Raw genomic sequence first — 20,255 nt, forward strand, 5'->3', positions numbered from 1 at the left:
CTAGTAATACTAACCCCCATCTTTGTCAGTGACATCCATTTAGGATGTAAATCTATCATAAGAATCCACTACTTTAAAGGTAACCAAAACAAAATATACAAAAGTACAATCAAATAAACATTTTATCCTGCTTAATAAAATGTTTTTTCCTAAGCAGTCTAAACTATCAAACTTTTTATGACAAAAAATGTGATGTGCCCATAACATGGACGCGATGACGTCATATAAATATATAATAGCCATATTTGGGCACATCACACTTTTTTTTTGCCACAAAAAGATTGATAGTGTAGACAGAGCTTTACTTCGGTGACATGTAACCAGAGAGAACGACCAGTTACATTTAAAATTGTATAGTTTTAGAAATTTAGGAAGATTCTCCCACATTTCAACTGGTGCATGATAACAATAACTTCTCATTTCCTTTGTAACACACAGCATGATGTTACATGATTTGTCATTCAACTGTTTTATAGGTTTCTACACTTTTTTTTGTTACACATGGCGCCCCGTATGTTTTTATAGTTAATGAAGTTAAATCGACAAAATAACTTTGATAGCTGTTCATTTCTTTGAATATACAAGAAAAGAAGCTAAAATAGGTTAATGTTTCCAAATGCGTAGATTGTTGATCCTTTTTTCTCTCTCTCTTTTGTGAGGTTCCCTCACCTTTATTCCATTTCAAAACATAATCATTTTGATAAATAGGCCTAACCAATTTTATTATGTTTGTGTATTATCTTTTTTAAATATATAAATGTTTTCATTTATAAATATTAAGTTTCCCCTACATCTTAAAAAAACTCTGCAAGATACATTTACATTACATATAAAACTGTTGATCTTAGTAACAGTAACCTCTATTCTAATACATCTCTATCTCTCTATAGAAAGCTCTTATGGTATTCATACATACCGGAATTACAGGCGTTTATTAATTATTCGTTAGACAAGTTTCTATAGGCCTAGTTATACTATCTTTTTCATGTATCTTCTCATCGGATCATTCCCCGTTCGATTTTTTTAACGCGAAAAGCCACCCAAGCGAGATTCGAACCCGGAATCTCCTGATTGTAATCAGATCAATTATTTTAGGCCTACTTCTTCGAATTCATGGACGGATATTTTTCCGTTTTCAGTTATGAGCATGGCTTGACCAGTTCGATCTTCTTCAACAAGTTTCATAAACGCCTCGGCAACCAGTGATAATCTGGAAATAACAATAACACAAGTATATTGGTGACTAGGCTACTTCCATTCTAGCTGTACGTTGAATTTCTGTGGTAAATGTATGATTGTATTATCATATAAATTATAATAATTACGGTAGGAATTCGATATGCTTAGGTAGGCCCACCAGGCCTTTTATGAGGTTCCTTGCCAATACAGTATCTACAAACGCTGGGCACAGTACGTTGACACGAATATTTTCTGCAGTTACCTTAGGATTTGCCTATAAAAAAGGTGAAATAAGAGATTTGTTATTAAATAATTTTTTTTTTTTTTTTTTTTGTAGAGATTTGTTGTTGTTATTTAGACTCTTCAACAGAAAGCCAGCTTAATGCAAATTTACAGTCGATGCGGTAACGGTAAGCGGCTAACATGTAGCTAATTCGTCGCACGTAAGAATCTGTATCTATCCTGACCGGAAACTCCGCTTTGTGTGTAAATGGTCATAAGAAATAACGCAGATTCTATATTTGTATTATCGTTACCGCTCGTCTGTGTAAATTGCCTCTTTTAAAAGGACAAGCTGTCTTCAAAAGGCGATGTACTCAAACCAATTAGTCAAAAATAGATATTAAAGCATAGTTTTTATAATGCTGTCGAGTGGAGAGCGTTCCCCTAAGTGGTACTCTCTAAACCAACAGCGTGCTTGCACATTTACACAGCGTAATTATGTAACTAAGAATTAAGAATGAAAGAAAATATTTAAGATCAACTTTTGAAGAACATTACAGGATAGGCCTAAAATACGTACGGCTAAACTTCGACTTAAGGCTACCACGCCGTGTTTTGTCGCAGCATACACAGGAACCTGTGGTACGGCGTTCACTCCTGAAAAAAGTTTTTAAAACTTAATAAAACAACATAACACTTCGAATTTAACTAAATAAAGTCAACTCTAATCTAAAAATACAATCGCACGTGTTCAATGCAGAACAGGCCTAGTGTTTTATCTCACCAGCAAGCGAAGATGTATTAATAATAACACCACCGCTGCCACCATTCTCCTTGCTCATGTGTTTGATGGCCAGGAAGGTTCCATGTGTAACTGCTGTCTGCAATAAACAAAAAGATACAACAGATCCCAGACGTGATTTGGGGTGTACCAAATACCCATTTGTTCAGCCGTACCGTGTAGTAAACTATAAGCGACTGCGTGGTAATTGTTTCCAAATGCTTCCGTTCTCTTGAATATAACTGCCTTAAGGAGAGGCGTGAAAATATCCTATAATGAACACACATAGAACATGAACCTAAATTGCCATTAACTATAGGATCAATATGCGCCTCAGTACCACTATATTTTCTTTGTTGTATCGAGATAATCAAATTGCAGTAATGTTGGTGCTTTTGTGTAGGCCTAATTAGTTAGTAGGCCTACGCCGTAAGAACACTTGTTTACGGCGGTATATTATGTTAATGTGTTCTTCGGCGTCGAACCGAAAATCAAAGTCATACTGATACTTCTTTAAGTTACCAGATTTATTTCAATCATCTTTTGCCAGTCTTCTTCGTTTGCAATTCCTGCATTGTTACACACTATATCAAGTCGTCCAAATCGTCCCCTGACGTCACTGAATGCTTCTACAAATTTCAACAATAAAAATAGACGCAGAATAATTATAATGTATAACCAGTCACTGTCTGAATGTTATCTGGTACAACAAAGTTATTCCACAAAGGTCTCGCGGTCTTACCTTCCAACCGTTGTTTGTCCGTGACGTCACATTTAATAAAATGGACCTTGTCCTTACCGTACAAATCCGACAGTTGTTTTAACGTTGCTTCACCCTTTGATTGTTGGATATCTACAAATCCTACAGCCTAAACAACATAGAATATAGACATTGAGTGTGTTACATTATGTTACGTGCTGAAATGCACCTTTTCATTTTCAACCAATCTATTCTCTCCAACAAACCACTATTTGCAGTGTCTACCACTACAGTTGTCGGGACCTTGTTGGGGATGGTGGTGGTTGTAGTTATGGTGGTAGTAGTTGTGGTGGTGGTTTTAGTTAAGGTGGTGGTTGTAGTTGTGATGGTAGCAGTTGTGGTGTTTATAGTAGTTGTTATGGTGGTAATAGGAGTAGTTGTAATGGTGGTGGTGGTAGTACAGTAGTTGCGGTGGTTGTGGTGGTGGGAGTGATTTAAAGATTAAATCCACCTGTACCAACGAGTAGGCCTACCGTAGGCCTACCTACGCGGATCATGTAAGCGTATTTTATCAAATTCAACCGTGAATAAATATCCATGATTCAACTATAATAGATATATGATTAGCAAACCTTAATATTCTTCTTCAATAATTCTTCGACAAACGCCTTTCCAATCCCGTCAGCCCCTCCCGTAACCAATGCTACTTTACCTGAGACGTCCATGACGGCGTTGCAGCTGATACACAATCCGGATACAAATTCAGTTCCCTTTTCACTGAATACTAATAACTACTGTAACCAATATTGTTTATAATTGTGACGTGTATAGCCATGTTATTACAATATGTCTATTACATAGGCCGGGGGTTGTCGGATGTCAATATTAAATTGCCTTCGCAAGCTAAAATAGTTACTGCCATTATAATTTTGCTCTAAAAATTATACACTTAAATAATTGTGAATACATACTTAATATATAATATAGGACTTTATTTACGAATTAACACAGTTTTTGAACAAGTCAAATATAAATTCTGCAAACCGAATTACAGATAGTAGCTGTCATTCCGGCTTGTAGGCATACACACAGGAACTGTTTGTTTTGCTGTGATACATCCTTCAGGGTGGAAAGGGGATGGGGAAATATCCATGTTGTTTATATGGTGCTGCTGAGTACATGTTAACGACACAAGTAGCCAGTACGTTGTTAATGCCTAATGTTGTTATATCAGAAGTCGAAAACACAAAAATAACAATGCTGTTTGTTTTAATGGAAAATTATTTTCCTATTATTATTTCAGTTTTGTTGTTTATGAATATCGACAGATTACTATAAAAGAAAGCCTTAATATTATCATGACGTACTGTACTGTAGTCTACTTATACTCGTGCTCGTCGTGTATACATGATACACTTATTTGTGCACACGACGAACAAGTGCACTTATTTGCGTGCACTTAATTACGACGCGCACACACGAAGAAGTGCACTTAATTGCGTGCACGAAAGAAGTGCACTTAATTGCGACGCGCACACACGAAGAAGTGCACTTAATTGCGACGCGCACACACGAAGAAGTGCACTTAATTGCGACGCGCACACACGAAGAAGTGCACTTAATTGCGACGCGTACACACAAAGAAGTGCTTTTTATTTGTGAACACGAAGAAGTGCACTTATTTCCGTGCACACGAAAAAGTGCGCTTAATTGCGAGAGCGTACACACGAAGAAGTGCTTTTATTCGAATCGTGTGCTGTTCCATGCTTCTTGAGGGGGGCTATGAAATCCCCATGTTGGTTACTGGTTTGAGGAATCGCACAATTATTTGACCTCTTCAAATTCATGTACTGATATTCCGTTTTCAGTTATAAGCATAGCTTGTCCAGTTCGATCCTCTTCAACTAGTTTCATAAACGCCTCCGCAACCAGCGATATTCTGAAAAACGAAATCATTAATATTAGCTACATGATGTGCCTTTGTGTTAACGAATAGGATTTGCTGTTATGTATAGCTTAAGAAGTATTGTTTCTTTACGGTAGGTATTTAACGTCGGTCGGCTTAGGTATTCCATAGGTCTTGCTGTTCCTCTGCACTTCAGTATCTACACCTGCTGGACAGATTGCGTTGATCCGAATATTTTCTGCAGCTATTTTAGGATTTTCCTAAAAAGAAGGGAAAAAACTTAAAGAAACGTCAAAATACATATATTTACTTTTAAAACATTATACCAGGTAATCAATTTCATAATTAATTTTGCCAATGCCCTGTGATCACCAATAAATTACTTTAGTCGCCGTTATTGGCACATATGGCGCATCATACGTATAATATTTAGGGAAAACAATCGACTGGTGAACTAACATTAAAAACAATAAATGCATACTTCATGGGGCAAGTCTAGGAAGAGTGAAAGATAATACTAAGGATCTATATAATTAAATGAAGAATCGCTAAACCTACGGCTAAACTCCGACTCAAGGCTACAACGCCGTGTTTTGTCGCAGCATACACAGGAAAACATGGAACAACTGTCACTCCTAAAAAAAACCAACATGGACAAACCGTGGTCATATACCATAAATTATCGGATAGGTCTAAAAAACCCAAACCGAGTAAACGCCGCATTTGGTACATTAGACGTTAGTGTTGTAGACCGAGAGATCACGGATAATAGGAGGCCTAGTTACATGGGAACATATTACGATGGTCCTCCATCCCCATTCCAAAAAATAATATGGCACATTTTCAATACAGGTTATTATACCAAGAATCGAATGGGTGTGTAGAAAGCGACGACCTCGAATTGGACGACCCCAACGACCCGGGCGACCTCGAATTGGACGACCTAGAATTGGACGACCCATAACACGAAACCGACGACCCCTATAGCCTAGCCTAGGCGTTAGGCTTAAGTGTGGTATAACATCCCGAAGCCGAACATAGCCAAAGATCTTTAAACCATACCTTATATAATACTCGCAAGCAAGCAATTGATTGAAAAAATACAGAAATATCGCCATTTGATACTGAATGTGTCGAAACGAACAAACGAACAGATATGGAACGCCAAGAGTGCATCATTAAAACTGCATTCGACTCGATTAGCACACGAAATATCATAAACATGGCAAACAAGGTAAAAACGGCCCCTTTTTCAGCGGCGGGTAAGGTTTGCTCAGTGGATTGGTCATTGGTATTTCGACAAACATATTAAAAAGAAATTCAAAAGAAATAAATATTATACATTACATGGTTAAACCATGGACGTATAATTACATAACGAACACTATAGGCCTACCAAGCAGCGTGTTACGAACATGTGCATGGGGAGGGCCATAAGAAAGCTTTACATTTCACATATGCATTGTATACGGTCAAACCTTACCCGCCGCTGAAAAGGGGGCCGTTTTGACCTGGGTTGCCATGTTTATGATATTTCGTGTGCTAATCGAGTCGAATGCAGTTTTAATGATGCACTCTTGGCGTTCCATATCTGTTCGTTTGTTTGTGTCGACACATTCAGTATCAAATGGCGATATTTCTGTATTTTTTCAATCAATTGCTTGCTTGCGAGTATTAAATAAGGTATGGTTTAAAGATCTTTGGCTATTTTCGGCTTCGGGATGTTATACCACGCTTAGGCCTAGGCTAGGCTATAGGGGTCGTCGGTTTCGTGTTATGGGTCGTCCAATTCTAGGTCGTTCAATTCGAGGTCGCCCGGGTCGTTGGGGTCGTCCAATTCGAGGTCGTCGCTTTCTACACAGAATCGAATCGTTTACTTACCAGCTATTGATCCTGTATTGATAATAACACCACCGCTGCCACCATTCTCCTTGCTCATGTATTTGATGGCCAGGAAGGTTCCACGTGTAACTGCTGTCTGCAATAAAGATAGACTTTTAATAAGTTATTGGCACTCTCAAACTTTTCATGATGATCGCAAAGTAAGCCCAGGCACACGTGCGCATTATTATTATTTATCAAAACGGTCGCATATGTAGAGCACTCAGAAAATTGTATTGCAGACTAATGCACGGTCTTAAACCTAAAAAATAACCCAAATGATGCCTTTTTAAATAATATTTATTTTGTTTAGTTACCAAATTTATCTCAATCATTTTTTGCCAGTCTTCTTCGTTTGCGATTCCTGCATTGTTACACACTATATCAAGTCGTCCAAATCGGTTTCTGACGTCACTGAAAGCGTCTGAAAATTCCAACAAAAACAGAATGATGAATTAACATAAAATACTTGAATAAGGTAATCAATAAATTAATTAATCGATTTTAATATCGAAAATGTGTCCTCACAACAAAGTTATTGCTTTTAAATATTTTAATTTCGTTTTTCCGTTTTTACTGTTTTTGTCAACATTTTCTGTTTTATTTTCAATGGTTTTTTTTTCATTATTTTTATTGAAGCGACCGTAGGCCTACTGCTTTTGTGAATGACACCAATGTTAAAGGTCAACATTAATGATATGAAGCTTGGTTCCCATTTTGACTCAACACAAAGTCCAAAGTGGGAATCAAGATAGGCAAACCCAATGCAATCAACATGCTCAAACTATACTTTTTATCAATAATAATTTAAACAGTACTTTATCCCTGCATATATGATATGATTCCATGAATGTATTAGGTCATGTGTTTTGACACCAGGCACCGTCTTACCTTCCAACGTTTGTCCGTGACGTCACATTGAATAAAATGTATCTTGTCTTTACCGTATAAATCCGACAGTTGTTTTAACGTTTCTTCACCCTTTGCTTGTTGGATATCTAAGAATCCTACAGCCTAAACAACATGAAGTAAAACGTTATAAAATGAAAACGTCGCCAACAAAAATGTACAGCACATCATGTCTATAAAGGCCTAAAATAGAACGACCATAATGTTTGGAAAATTACCTTTGTTGTTTGTCGTAGTTGACTCAACCTAAGTAGGGGGCTAACATAATGTATTTTTCATGCCAGTAAGTACATTTTAGAGCCATATATTAAACAGATAGAATAGACCTATAAAATATTCACTAGATTATAATAAACCTTAATATTCTTCTTCAATAATTCTTCGATAAATGCCTTTCCAATTCCGTCTGCTCCTCCGGTAACCAATGCTACTTTATCCAAAACGTCCATGACAATTTGGTTTGCAGGGCTAGGACGGAGTCTGTTTTTATTTTGAAAGACTGGTTTTGCTGGTTGTAGGCCTACAGCTTTAACACGTATAATTTACAGAAAGCAACATAATCACATTTAGGCCTATAGCTGCAATTCAGTTTCTTTAGCGTACAAATGGGTACCTGGTAAGGTCAAAACATGATTGTGCTGATTGCCGTAATACAGCTGCTGCATTATGGGAGTATGGCCGGGGTCATTTAAATGGAGCGCTTGTGCATTAAGCGTGGTTCCCATTTTCTTACGTTGCGTAGGTTGCGTTGCGTTACGTCGCTAGTGGGAACCAAGCTTTAGGCGCTATATAAGAACGCGTATTTATTTCAATAGTGGTCATTTATCGCTGTGAATCCTTCAGTCAAGGGAGATTGGAGGAATGGAATCTTATTAAAAAAAACACGATAGTTTACCTGAGCCTCAACTTTATTGACCTGCCTAGAATAATCCAAAAACAGTCAGGGGAAAAATGGCAAAAGGCTTCCTACTTTCTAGGAGTTTTATCAGATACTAGTCCATATATTTTTACAACTCTTGTAACATGACCACAGTGCCGATTTTGCCATTTTTCCTCTAACTGAAAAGTCATTCTGGGCGCTTCAAAACTATAGTATGGATTTTTTTTTTCTTCTGGATGTGTATTTCCTTTATTATAAGTGGGGGATTGACCGTGTGTCCGTTACAGAATAGTATAGTCACAGAGCATGAACAAATTTCTATCGTGTGGTTGGAAGAAAAGCGTTTGGAAAATGGTATGATTCGAACCCATGACAATCTTGCTTTTAACAAGGTTAATAAGCATATTTATGGCGAACTGTATTTTAACTGGGAACACGAGAGTAAAAAGTTATTCTGACATATTCATCTAAATACGGGATGTCGTTTAGGCCATTTGTATATCATTTTTTTTAAACTTTACTTCTGAGAGGGCAAGCTTTCTTAAAATACTGTATAAAACTATTTAACTAGTTAAACTGAAATTTAACTTTGAGTTCCATTAGGTCTTCTCAATTATTGTTTTATTTTTCAATTATAACACTACGTGTCCGCACTGTTGGCCTACACACAAGTGCACAACGTTTTGTATTCACATGTCTATATAAGTACAATTATTCGTGTATGCACGATGCATTTCTGTCATGCATACATGGATAAGTATAAGAACATATTCGTGACAGAGCATGGGAAGAAGTGCACTTATTCCTGTGCTGTGTAATTAATAGTCTGGGTTCCAGACGCAGTTTTGACTTAATATCAGTAAAAAGAGAAATATTTTGGCACATATGGCGCTTCATACGTATACTACTTGAGCTTGTATTTTAGACAAACATCGAAAAAACCTCGAAACAACTACTGAGGCAAGCCTATGTAAATAACACTACTCGACGTGTTCTGTAAACACAGTAACAGCGACTATAACTTGCCCGGCTTATAATCTTGTGGGACTGTAAATGCTCGGGCTAGTTACTGGTTTGAATGTGGCATTATTATTTTACTTCTTCGAATTCATGGACGGATATTTTTCCGTTTTTAGTTATGAGCATGGCTTGACCAGTTCGATCTTCTTCAACTAGTTTCATAAACGCCTCCGCAACCAGCGATATTCTGAAAAACGAAATGATTAATATTAGCTACATGATGTGCCTTTGTGTTAACGAATAGGATTTGCTGTTATGCATAGCTTAAGAAGTATTGTTTCTTTACGGTATGTATTTAACGCCGGTCGGCATTGGTCCAAATGTCTTTCCGTTCCTCTGCAATACAGTATCTACACTTGCTGGACAGATTGCGTTGATCCGAATATGTTCTGCAGTTACTTTAGGATTTGCCTGAGAAGTAAATGAAAAAGTTTGTACTATTGTCTGTACTATTAAATATTTGAGAACTATTTCCAACGCAAAAATTGGTTTTCTCTTAAATATGGAATGGAGCATGCTATTTTAAGGGGTCATGTCACCTATAGGAAAGGAGGCACGGTACAATTAATTCTTATGATAATTATACCACGCATACGCTAGTCTGTCCCACATGATAAGGAACCCCTGGAACTAATATAAAAATATTTAATAAAGCAAAGAAAGAGTGAAAAGAAGTATAAAATCAACATATTTTTAAGAATATAATACGTACGGCTAAACTCCGACTTAAGGCTACAACGCCGTGTTTTGTCGCAGCATACACAGGAATGTGTGACAATGTCTTCACTCCTGAAAAAAATAACAACCGTTATAACAACCGTTATAGGCTATCCTACAATGATTTCATAGGTCTCAATCGATCACACATTTTCAAAAGGTTACTATACCAACGTTTTAATTTATTTACCAGCTATTGATCCTGTATTAATAATAACACCACCGCTGCCACCATTATCCTTGCTCATGTGTTTGATGGCCAGGAAGGTTCCATGTGTAACTGCTGTCTGCAATAAATAAAGATACACATTTAATAAGCTACTGCTTCCCACTCTTTAAACTTTTCAAAACGATCGATGAAAATTAAGCGTGTGGATAAATTAGAAAATGGTCCAGATCGGGCATGCGAGAAATTGTATTGCGGAGAATATACCTTTAAAAATGTTATGCAGGGTCCAAAATAAACAATAACATAAGTTATAACAATATGTATCTCTTTTTTATTTACCAGATTTATTTCAATCATTTTTTGCCAGTCTTCTTCGTTTGCGATTCCTGCATTGTTGCACACTATATCAAGTCGTCCAAATCGGCCTCTGACGTCACTAAATGCGTCTACAAATTTAACACAAAAAAACACATATAGAGATAAAGGAATCAATCAATAAATTTATCAACAAATTAATCAATCAATTTCAATATGTTTCCTCACAAGAAAGTTTTCTTGTAAGTTTCGATATTTTTGTTTATTTTTACTGGACACCGTAAAGGCCTGGGCGCGGTATTTCTTTTCGTACATAAGTTGGGGACCCCTCATGAAACGTCACAAAATAAACATGAATATTCATTAGTCATATCCATAAGGTGTGACGTAAGAACACAACAATTCACTAATGCAAACGCTTTCTGTCGAGCCACTTACTCGAATGAATTAGACTACTGTATGGACTTTACATGTCAATGTATGGGGTTCGAATCCCATGAGCAACTTCTTTTTACTTTATAGTGAGAGAGAGATTATTTAGAGGGTTGGGTTTAGTTATATTTAGAAAGTAGTTCGGCTATCTTTCACATAAGGGGTCCCAAACTTATGTGTACGAAAACAAATCGCGGTCTTGTCTACGTTTTTGTGAATGACACCGATTTAAAAGTGTCGATTGAAGCCATCAACGTGCAAACTACCTGTAATATATTACACACATAAGTTATATAATGTAATATGATTCTATATTATATCAGGTCATATTAGGTGGTTGACACTTCAGACCGTACACCATGCTCACCTTCCAATCGTGTTTTGTCCGTGACGTCACATTGAATAAAATGGATCTTGTTTTTACCGTACAAATCCGACAGTTGTTTTAACGTTGCTTCACCCTTTGCTTGTTGGATATCTAAGAATCCTACAGCCTAATAAGTAAAAACATTATAAAGTGAACTTTAGACGATTCTTGACATCAGGATGTACAGGACATCGGTGTAGGCCTATATTATATATACTATAATGTATAAAAAAAACGTCCATAGTCACCGTCAGAATTATCCCTTGTTAATCCAAGCTGACCGGGCCAGATTATTGACATGATGGACTGTGCGGTATGAGTCTGATTAATATGGCTTTGTCAACATAATACGGACTAAACTAAACAGTAGTATAGATTAACGAACCTTAATATTCTTCTTCAATAATTCTTCGATAAACGCCTTTCCGAGCCCATCTGCTCCTCCGGTAACCAATGCTACTTTACCTGAGACCTCCATAGCAAATGCCTTAAGACTACACCTGTTGTTTTATGAAATACAGTAGGCCTAGCTTGAACAATCCTGCTGTGATATATTTCAGTTTTTATTGACCCGTTTTATGGAGTTTATAGTTGTATATGATGATACTGTATAGCTGTAGTGGTTGTTTAAGGTTAAAGATGTATTGTCCCTTTGACTAATTCCAAAAAAATAAAAAATAACAGATTTCGAAAAAAGGTGGGTCATTTTGAAGTATCATAATAGTTATTAACTATCACCAAAAATTTGTCGAAAAAAAAATCATTTAACTGAAATACAGACGTTTTTTTGTTAAAAAAAATAACTTTGACTTCCAGTCAGAGTTTTCGATCAAAACATATCCCATAATGAAACGTGCTTGTTTGGCTACTCTGTATGCATAATCATAAAACTTCCTCACGATCTGTGTGAAAATACCTTCTCAACCGTGACGAGTTGTAAACAATCCTAATTAGCATATGCATAATGTGTACTCGTGGTTTGAAATCTTTGTTTACTTTCGCTCGCGACGATTTTCCAGATGAAATGTAATCAAACTAATTTACCTGTTAATTACGTAAACCTGTTGCTTTTGGCTCGAATTTTCGACTTAAAGTGAATAACTTGAATATTACTTTGATATGGCTAATTTAAATTTAGAATATTTTGACCTTCATTTTTTTGTGTTTCAAGGGACAATACATCTTTAAGTAAAAAGGTAAAATTGGGATGCCATTGAGATATGTTTACGTTTCAACAGCAATATGTATAGAAAATCTTAATCTAAATTTGGGACGGCGTTCGGCCATTTGTAGGCCTACTGTATAGGGCCTAACGTTATAACAAATAACACGGCATTGCATGAATGCCACCAAGGGATTTATGTAAACATTTTTTAATTCTCATTTTATATAGGCCTACAGTATACAAAAATAGAGTTTATAGTTTCGCTGCCTTGTAAGTTTGGAGGTCAATTCCATTCGAACCTGTTACGCGCATGACATGGCCATTGCGGTCTTCTTCAACCAATTTCATAAATGCCTCTGCCACAATAGATACCCTAAAAAATAAAAACAAGAGTATTTCAAAATCGAGCAAAAGCAACAAACGTGAATATTAGCGGTCTATGCCTACTTGGTTCCTCCTCTCTAAAAGTTGGTTCCCCGACCTAGAACACAACACAAGTATTTTAACTAATCATGACGCGATATGAATCATCCAAACTGGCGTTTGTGGTTGGTCAACTCACTTGCATCGTGCCTACGTCGTTGTGTTGCGTCCAAGTGAGTACAAGGGTAAAACGACGCAAAACAAAAGATATAAAATATCAATACGGGTATAGTTTTTTTTAGTGTTTACTTAATTGTTTTTTCTTTATTAATGCTTGGTTTCCAATAGAGACGCAACACAAGGACGTAAAGCAACTTAAGTGAAGTGACCAATCGCAAGCGATGGATTATTTAAACTCTCATTTGTCATTGGTTAATGCGTTGCGTTTACGTCCTTCCTTTACGTCCTAGTAGAACCAAGCTTAATGATCACGCATTATATTAAACCTTTACGACGCCAACTTACGGTAATATTTTAAACTTGCTCATAATTGAAGCTATTTGTTCCTTTGTAAAACCGTACGGTTCGTTACCATACAGAATTGCAGTTTGAGCAAAGGCTGGACAGAGTGCGTTCACACGGATGCCATTGGACACAAACAAAGGGTTAGTCTAACAAGAAAAAAAGAAACGATACTAGTTAGAATATAATGGGCTGGGTTGTTATATTGTTGATGTGATTCTTTTCCCAGACGAGTCTTTTCCTGTAGAGCAATCTCCTCTAAAGCTTTAGTTCGGATCCCACTGGAGATCAACGCAAGCGAGTTGACCAATGACAAGCGAAAGTGTGAATATTTCATCGATTGTGATCGGATCAATCATTTACGTTGCGTTACTGCGTTGCATCCAATGGGAACCAAGCTTGACGACGTGGGGACACAAATTTGCTTGTTTATCCAACAATCGGCCTACAGTTAATTTACTGTAGTAAAGAAGCGGAGAAATTGTATTCAATTGCACAATAGTTTAATGCCAACAACCCCACACAATAATGTCAATGCTGCATGCTGTGCGCTTGAAAATTGCTCAACCGTTACGTAAACTAAATGCATTTATTATGGTGAACTGTATAGGGTTCTAAAGGCACAATTCAAATAATACAAACCGCTAACGATCGACTCAATCCTATAACTCCATGTTTGCTTGCCGCATAAGCGGGCGAGAAAGGCACTGGTTCTATTCCTAAAATGAGAAAATGGCCTACAATAATGCATGGAATTAAAGGGGTTATTAGGCCTAACTTGGTCGTTATTTATGAAATTCTATATAAACGGTTACCACCGCAAATACATGCTAAGGAGTTGTCGTTCTTATGTGGTCGTTATTTATGAAATTCTATGCATTCAAGTTTTACAAATAGCTAATCAATGTAATCGTCTCCGAGTCCGTATTTTCCGCACATCAACGAGAAAGCAACCAGAGTTACTAAATAAGGGATTCAATTTCAGACAAAACGTAAGACACAAACTCCGGTAAAATAGGTCTACAGAAATTTACAAATTATGCGGTCGAAATATGTAAAAATCAGTTTCACGAAATACTTACCAGCCATCGATGCTACATTTACAAGAACGCCTCCGGATCCGCCATTTTCTTTATCCATATATTTCTGTGCTAGAAAACTCCCACGCATAACGGCTGTCTGAAAATAGAAATCAAAGTTTTGAAAGTGCCCCGTAATTGTACAAGTTTCAAAAAGCGGAACAGAGAAGTTTAGCAAAAGACCAAACATGCAGTAAAGCTCCGTTTGCTTGTGATTGGTCAGATTACTTTGCGTTGCGTCGTGTACGTAAACGTAAGGCCGTTGCGTTGCTTTAAAATAGGAACCGTGCACGCTTTTAAAGCGTGGTTCCCACTAGAACGTAACGCAGCGACGTATCGACGCAAAGTGCTGTATTGCGTAATCACAAGTGGGAACCGACGATGCCATAGTGCTGCAAACATCGTAGGTTTGATTTCACGCAGGCGGGAGCAAACACAATTATTAGAAGGGCATTTGCTTACGTTGCGTAGATTGCGTTACGTTGCGTCGCTAGTGGGAACCAAGCTTAATATGATAATTGAGTTAATAAACGTCAGCTGATCATACCAGATTAATTTCGAGCATTTTCTCCCATTTTGACTCATTAGCAATTCCAGCATTGTTACACACCAAATCAATTTGTCCGAATCGGTCCTTGACGTTACCGAAAGCTTCTACAAAACAAATTGAAAACGGGAATATAAAAAATAAATGACATAAAGCCCAGCTAGGAAAGAACGCTCGCCCCTCTGTCCACTGAAGCTGGGTCATACGCACGAACGATCTGATTGAATGACATGGAAAGGGGAGGCTAAGAAAGGTAAAGCGGCAATGATGCATCACCCATTATGTGCAATATTACGGTTACGTTTATTACCTTCTAATTGAACCTTGTCTGTGACGTCACATTTTATAAAATGCACTTTTTCCTCTCCGTATTCGCTGTTCAGCTCTTTTTTAGTCACTTCTCCTTTTTCTTGTTGAATATCTAAAATTCCTACAGCCTTAAAATATTGAAAGAAAATGTGTTAAAATATTACTGTACATATAAATATCGGCAGGTCTCTATTACACGCCAGTCATCAATATGCACATATTTTATGGTCATCCTGGCGTGTCATAGTTTTACCTGGATATGACTATGCTTAAATGTAATATCTGGAAAAAATATGAATATAAGAAAATAATAGCGAACCTTAGCTTGTTTTTTCAATAATTCTATTGTGAATGCCTTTCCTAGACCCTCTGCGGCACCAGTTATTAAAGCTACTTTACCAGCAACATTCATAATGACTGAGTTTTGTACTAATTTTTATTTGGTATTTAAGCTGGTTAAACCTGTTTAGTTTGGCGAGCTCTAACAACCGTGACGAAAGGGTCAAAGGTCTGTTTATCCAGGGCATTCGTAGTTTGTACTGTACTATCATTTCACTGAATGACTGAATTTAAGAGGTATATTCAGAGCGTCATTCTGACGACTGGAGCATTCTCTACTTCTCTACGGAGCGCCATTTATGCCTTTATTAACTTCAATAATAGAAATAGTACTACGGTAACTGCTCAAGTGGACCCAATTTAGCACCAGGGTAGCACAGTGATATAAATAGAAATAAAAGTCACTACTTTTAATATCGTTTCGTATATACCCATATTACAAACTGATCAACAGAAACATCTTGGCATTCACATTGATTCAAATTTATCTTTTTCTTTTCTTGTAAATAAACTCCGTTCCAGAGAGAGCACTTCGCATTATCTTTAAAGACAATTTGGTACCAGGGGAGCAGTGATATAAAATAGAAATAAAGTTTCAATCTTTTCGTATGTTAATACACTGTGCTCAAGTGGACCCAATTTGGCACCATTAATGGAAAATAATGAATATTGTTTTTCTTTTATTTTGAAAGAGAGATATTTTGAGGATTGTAAATGTCAAGTGGAACTTTTTTTAAATCAGAAACAAAGTTGCATGGCATTATTTTCCATTTTCCAAACTGCCATAAAACCCATGTGCTCCTTCATTTTTAGTACTCTTGAGTGGGCTTCTTTTCCACATGGAGTTCTTTTCGAGATTATTGCTAGCTTCCCGCCCGGAAAATATTTTATTTACATGATTTGAAACATCTTCTAATGTAAATAATTAACAGCATCAAAAATTAACAGTGTGGCGTGTTGACCGCGAATGACTAACAATACCATCTTTACCATAATACACCTGCACAGACTCATTTGCATAACAACGCACGCACATACCAAACTGTTTAAAATACCCGAAAATGACATCTATTATGTTTTCAAACAACAAGCATAAGAATCTTCAGTACCCCACCATGCTTGGGGCTGAGCAAAGACAATTTTGAAAAAAAGAGCTGTATACAGTAGGTTCCCGCCCGAAAAAATGGCGTTACATGATTTGAATGAAACAAACTATATAAGACTCACCAGGACAATATATGAGCTTGTCCCCGTAAAGTGCACCTATTCATTGAAATATAAAATTAAATATTAAGTCTCCAGTACTAGCCCATCCATAGTTGAGGCAGAGCAATGAAAATAGAGACCAGAAATGCACTTACTTATACTTATTACTATACATAGTCACCTATGATAATTATGATAATGTTAAAATTTCAATATCCAGATGCGACTTCAGCATTTTAGGTGGGGTTTTCTACTTCTATGGCCTAGCCCGGCGGCGGAATTAGTCTAAGCTTCGAAATTGGTCTGGAAATAGGCATCTTTGCAAATGTTCTATATTTGATCTTATTTCACTCTCCATTAACCTCATATAAAAACCATCGGAGACTATCTGTTTAAATGTTTATTCTGGGACGGCGCGGCCATACACACCAACTACTATGAAGAATCGGACATTTCGCTACCAATGTTGCAACATTGATTAACAAAATCAAAATTTAACGGTGGGGCGCGTTGACCGCGAATGACTAACAATACCACCTGCACAAACTCATTTGTATAAAAACGAACGGCATACCAAACTATGATGAGAGATACATTCTCTTCTCAACACGTAACGCGTAACGAAGATAATTAATTCCTTTTTTACATTAAAATTGAAGCCGCTAAACATAAAATTTACGAGATCAAATACATGTAGCGAAAGCCAAAAAAAAAGAGTAAAAATTCAAAAACTCATTTGCATAACAACGCAGGGCTTACCAAACTGTTTAAAATAGCTACAAGGTCCCCAGAAATGACACCTATAGTATTTTGAAACATGATATATAAGAGTCTTCACTTCCCCACCATGATTGGGGCTGAAAAAATATTTATTGAAATATTAAATTAAATATTAAGTCTCCAGTTAAGCTCACCATGGTTGGGGCAGAGCTAAGAATGAAAGCTTAGTCCCCGGAAATTATGAAACGAAATATACAAGTTTTCAGAACCAGCCATACAATGGTGATTGTTTCCCAAGTGTGAGACATGCAATGCACGCGGCCGTGACGGTAATTCGACAAAACAAAATTATGAAATACAAACAGAGCTAGCACACAGAAACCTACTTACTAATTTTAATATTTCTATAATTTAGAAAACAATTAGAATTATCATATCATCTTTGATAATTATAATGTTAAATTTCAACTATCCAGATGCGAATTTTAGGTTGGGTTTTAAAAAACTCGACTTCATAATTATGCTTCAATTTCGAAGATTTGCTTAAAACATATTTATTTATTTATTCTACCATAAACTTTTATTCACAACATATTAGTAGGCCTACAATACAATATCTTGCATGAAACGGATATTTAAAAGTACAGTACACTATAATGTGTAACGGTAGAATTACAATTCTAATGTAAAAGATTAACAAAATTAAAATTGAACAGTGTTGTGTGTTGATCGCGAATGACTAACAATACCGGCTTTCCCACAGCACATGTGCACACTCATTTGCATAACAAACGCACGGCATACCAAACTACGATGAGATAAAATTAATTCTCTTCTAAACACGTAAGGAAGAGAATTAATTCCCTTTTTTTTACATTAAAATAAATTGAGGGGGCTAAACATAAAATTTAAACCACCAAAGCAGTTTGAAAGAGCCAAAAAAAAAAGATGGTAAATGTGCTCTCCCTGCCTCAGCACTAAGGCCCTGCCACAGCCTTTTGGGGTCGTTTCCACCACATCACCAGATGCATTGATGTTGTCGCCTCATGATGTGTGGTGGAAAGGGGGACGTATGATCTGTGAACCCCAAACACAGTGGCCGCATGCCTTTAACTCTATTCCACCGACCAGCGTGGGAATCGAACCCACGACATACGTGTTGTTAACACGACGCTCAGACGACTGAGCTAACTGATCATTTTGGTTTTAGCAAGTTTAATAGGATATTTATGACGTAATGATCAATTACGTAATACACGTATAAATAGACTATTATCAGCTTTTCAGTCATGTACTTGGTGGCGTAACGGGTAATGCTCAGTTTTGAGTGCTATCGGCTGAGGTTCGAACCTTGACGGATATTTATTTTTTTTTTTAATATTGTTTTTTTTTTTTAATAGAGATATGTGACACTGTATTGTCGAACATGTATGGTACCATACCGGTAGGTATTCAAATATGCTTAATACGAAAAGATATTAAATTTCAGTGACTTATTTCTATTTTATATCACTGTGCTCCACTGGCTCCAAGTTGGGTCCACTTGAGCACAGTGTATTAGCATACGAAAAGATATTAACATTCAATGACTTGTTTCTATTTATATATCACTGTGCTCCACTGGCTCCAAATTGGGTCCACTTGAGCACAGTGTTTTAACATACGAAAAGATATTAGAATTAGTGACTTATTTCTATTTTATATCACTGTGCTCCACTGGTGCTAAATTTGGTCCACTGAACCAGTTACCGTAGTACTATTTCTATTTCGGAAGTAAATAAAGGCATAAATGGCGCTCCGTAGAAGTAGAGAATGCTCGATCGTCGAAATGACGCTCTGAATATACCTCAATTTAACACATAACCAGTACGAAAACTGCTTTACAGGAGGTATATTCAGGGCGTCATTCTGACGACTGGAGCATTCTCTACTTCTCTACGGCGCGCCATTTATGCCTTTATTAACTTCTCAAATGGACCCAATTTAGCACCAGGGTAGCACAGCATCGAGAAAAAATACTTTTTTTTTATAAATATTTCAAACTTGGTATATATGTTCAATATCGGTTATTCCATCCGTAATGCAAAAGAAAATAGTTTCAAGCCATATCATATCAGTGATTTTAATAAATTGCGTTTGTCTAAGATAATACTTATTTAGTGGCCCCGGAAAGTGCACCTATTCATTGAAATATGAAATTAAATATTAAGTCTCCAGTACTAGCCCACCATGGTTGGGGCAGAGCTAATAATGAAAATACCCAGAATTGCACTTATACTTGTACTTATTACTATACATAATCACCTATGATAATTATGATAAAGTTAAGATTTTAGGTGGAGTTTTCTACTTTAAAACTCGACTTCGTAGGCCTATATGCCTAAGCCTAGCCCGGCGGCGGAATTAGTGTAAGCTTTGAAATTGGTCTAGAAATCTGCATCTTTGCAAATTCAATATTTTATCTTATTTCACTCGCCACTGTTTAAAACATGTTTATGCTGGGACTGGTGCGGCCATACACACGTGC

At 36.8% G+C, this 20,255-nt stretch overlaps 4 protein-coding genes across 6 annotated transcripts; all 4 read right to left on the reverse strand.

Moving 5' to 3' along the window:
- Nucleotides 1-608: 608 nt before the first annotated feature.
- LOC144850684 (15-hydroxyprostaglandin dehydrogenase [NAD(+)]-like) lies at nucleotides 609-8,201 on the reverse strand. Of its 2 annotated transcripts, none has more exons than XM_078708058.1 (7): nucleotides 7,935-8,201; nucleotides 2,925-3,051; nucleotides 2,705-2,811; nucleotides 2,186-2,282; nucleotides 1,982-2,058; nucleotides 1,326-1,453; nucleotides 609-1,210 (listed from the first exon to the last, which is right to left on the reverse strand). In XM_078708058.1, exons 1-7 carry the CDS (start codon nucleotides 8,025-8,027, stop codon nucleotides 1,087-1,089), a joined length of 753 nt encoding a protein of 250 aa, XP_078564184.1. In that variant the 5' UTR covers nucleotides 8,028-8,201; the 3' UTR covers nucleotides 609-1,086. The 2 variants fall into 2 exon arrangements, with proteins under 2 accessions (XP_078564184.1, XP_078564183.1); XM_078708057.1 differs by lacking the exon at nucleotides 7,935-8,201 and adding an exon at nucleotides 3,515-3,761.
- Nucleotides 3,951-7,089, reverse strand: LOC144850689 (15-hydroxyprostaglandin dehydrogenase [NAD(+)]-like). The gene is made up of 5 exons (XM_078708066.1): nucleotides 6,987-7,089; nucleotides 6,670-6,766; nucleotides 5,347-5,423; nucleotides 4,921-5,048; nucleotides 3,951-4,821 (listed from the first exon to the last, which is right to left on the reverse strand). Exons 1-5 carry the CDS (start codon nucleotides 7,002-7,004, stop codon nucleotides 4,707-4,709), a joined length of 435 nt encoding a protein of 144 aa, XP_078564192.1. The 5' UTR covers nucleotides 7,005-7,089; the 3' UTR covers nucleotides 3,951-4,706.
- A 952-nt stretch (nucleotides 8,202-9,153) lies between the features above and the next one.
- LOC144850686 (15-hydroxyprostaglandin dehydrogenase [NAD(+)]-like) lies at nucleotides 9,154-12,043 on the reverse strand. Its single transcript, XM_078708062.1, has 7 exons — nucleotides 11,864-12,043; nucleotides 11,479-11,605; nucleotides 10,704-10,810; nucleotides 10,386-10,482; nucleotides 10,191-10,267; nucleotides 9,765-9,889; nucleotides 9,154-9,665 (listed from the first exon to the last, which is right to left on the reverse strand). Exons 1-7 carry the CDS (start codon nucleotides 11,954-11,956, stop codon nucleotides 9,548-9,550), a joined length of 744 nt encoding a protein of 247 aa, XP_078564188.1. The 5' UTR covers nucleotides 11,957-12,043; the 3' UTR covers nucleotides 9,154-9,547.
- A 672-nt stretch (nucleotides 12,044-12,715) lies between these two features.
- Nucleotides 12,716-17,966, reverse strand: LOC144850682 (15-hydroxyprostaglandin dehydrogenase [NAD(+)]-like). Of its 2 annotated transcripts, none has more exons than XM_078708055.1 (7): nucleotides 17,923-17,966; nucleotides 15,465-15,591; nucleotides 15,155-15,261; nucleotides 14,611-14,707; nucleotides 14,171-14,247; nucleotides 13,532-13,677; nucleotides 12,716-13,016 (listed from the first exon to the last, which is right to left on the reverse strand). In XM_078708055.1, exons 1-7 carry the CDS (start codon nucleotides 17,923-17,925, stop codon nucleotides 12,896-12,898), a joined length of 678 nt encoding a protein of 225 aa, XP_078564181.1. In that variant the 5' UTR covers nucleotides 17,926-17,966; the 3' UTR covers nucleotides 12,716-12,895. The 2 variants fall into 2 exon arrangements, with proteins under 2 accessions (XP_078564181.1, XP_078564180.1); XM_078708054.1 differs by lacking the exon at nucleotides 17,923-17,966 and adding an exon at nucleotides 15,783-15,994 and having other exon boundaries at nucleotides 12,733-13,016.
- Between the last annotated feature and the right edge of the window lie 2,289 nt (nucleotides 17,967-20,255).

Source organism: Antedon bifida, chromosome 8, assembly GCF_963402885.1.
Source record: "Antedon bifida chromosome 8, ecAntBifi1.1, whole genome shotgun sequence".
In the NCBI taxonomy this organism is placed as follows: domain Eukaryota; kingdom Metazoa; phylum Echinodermata; class Crinoidea; order Comatulida; family Antedonidae; genus Antedon; species Antedon bifida.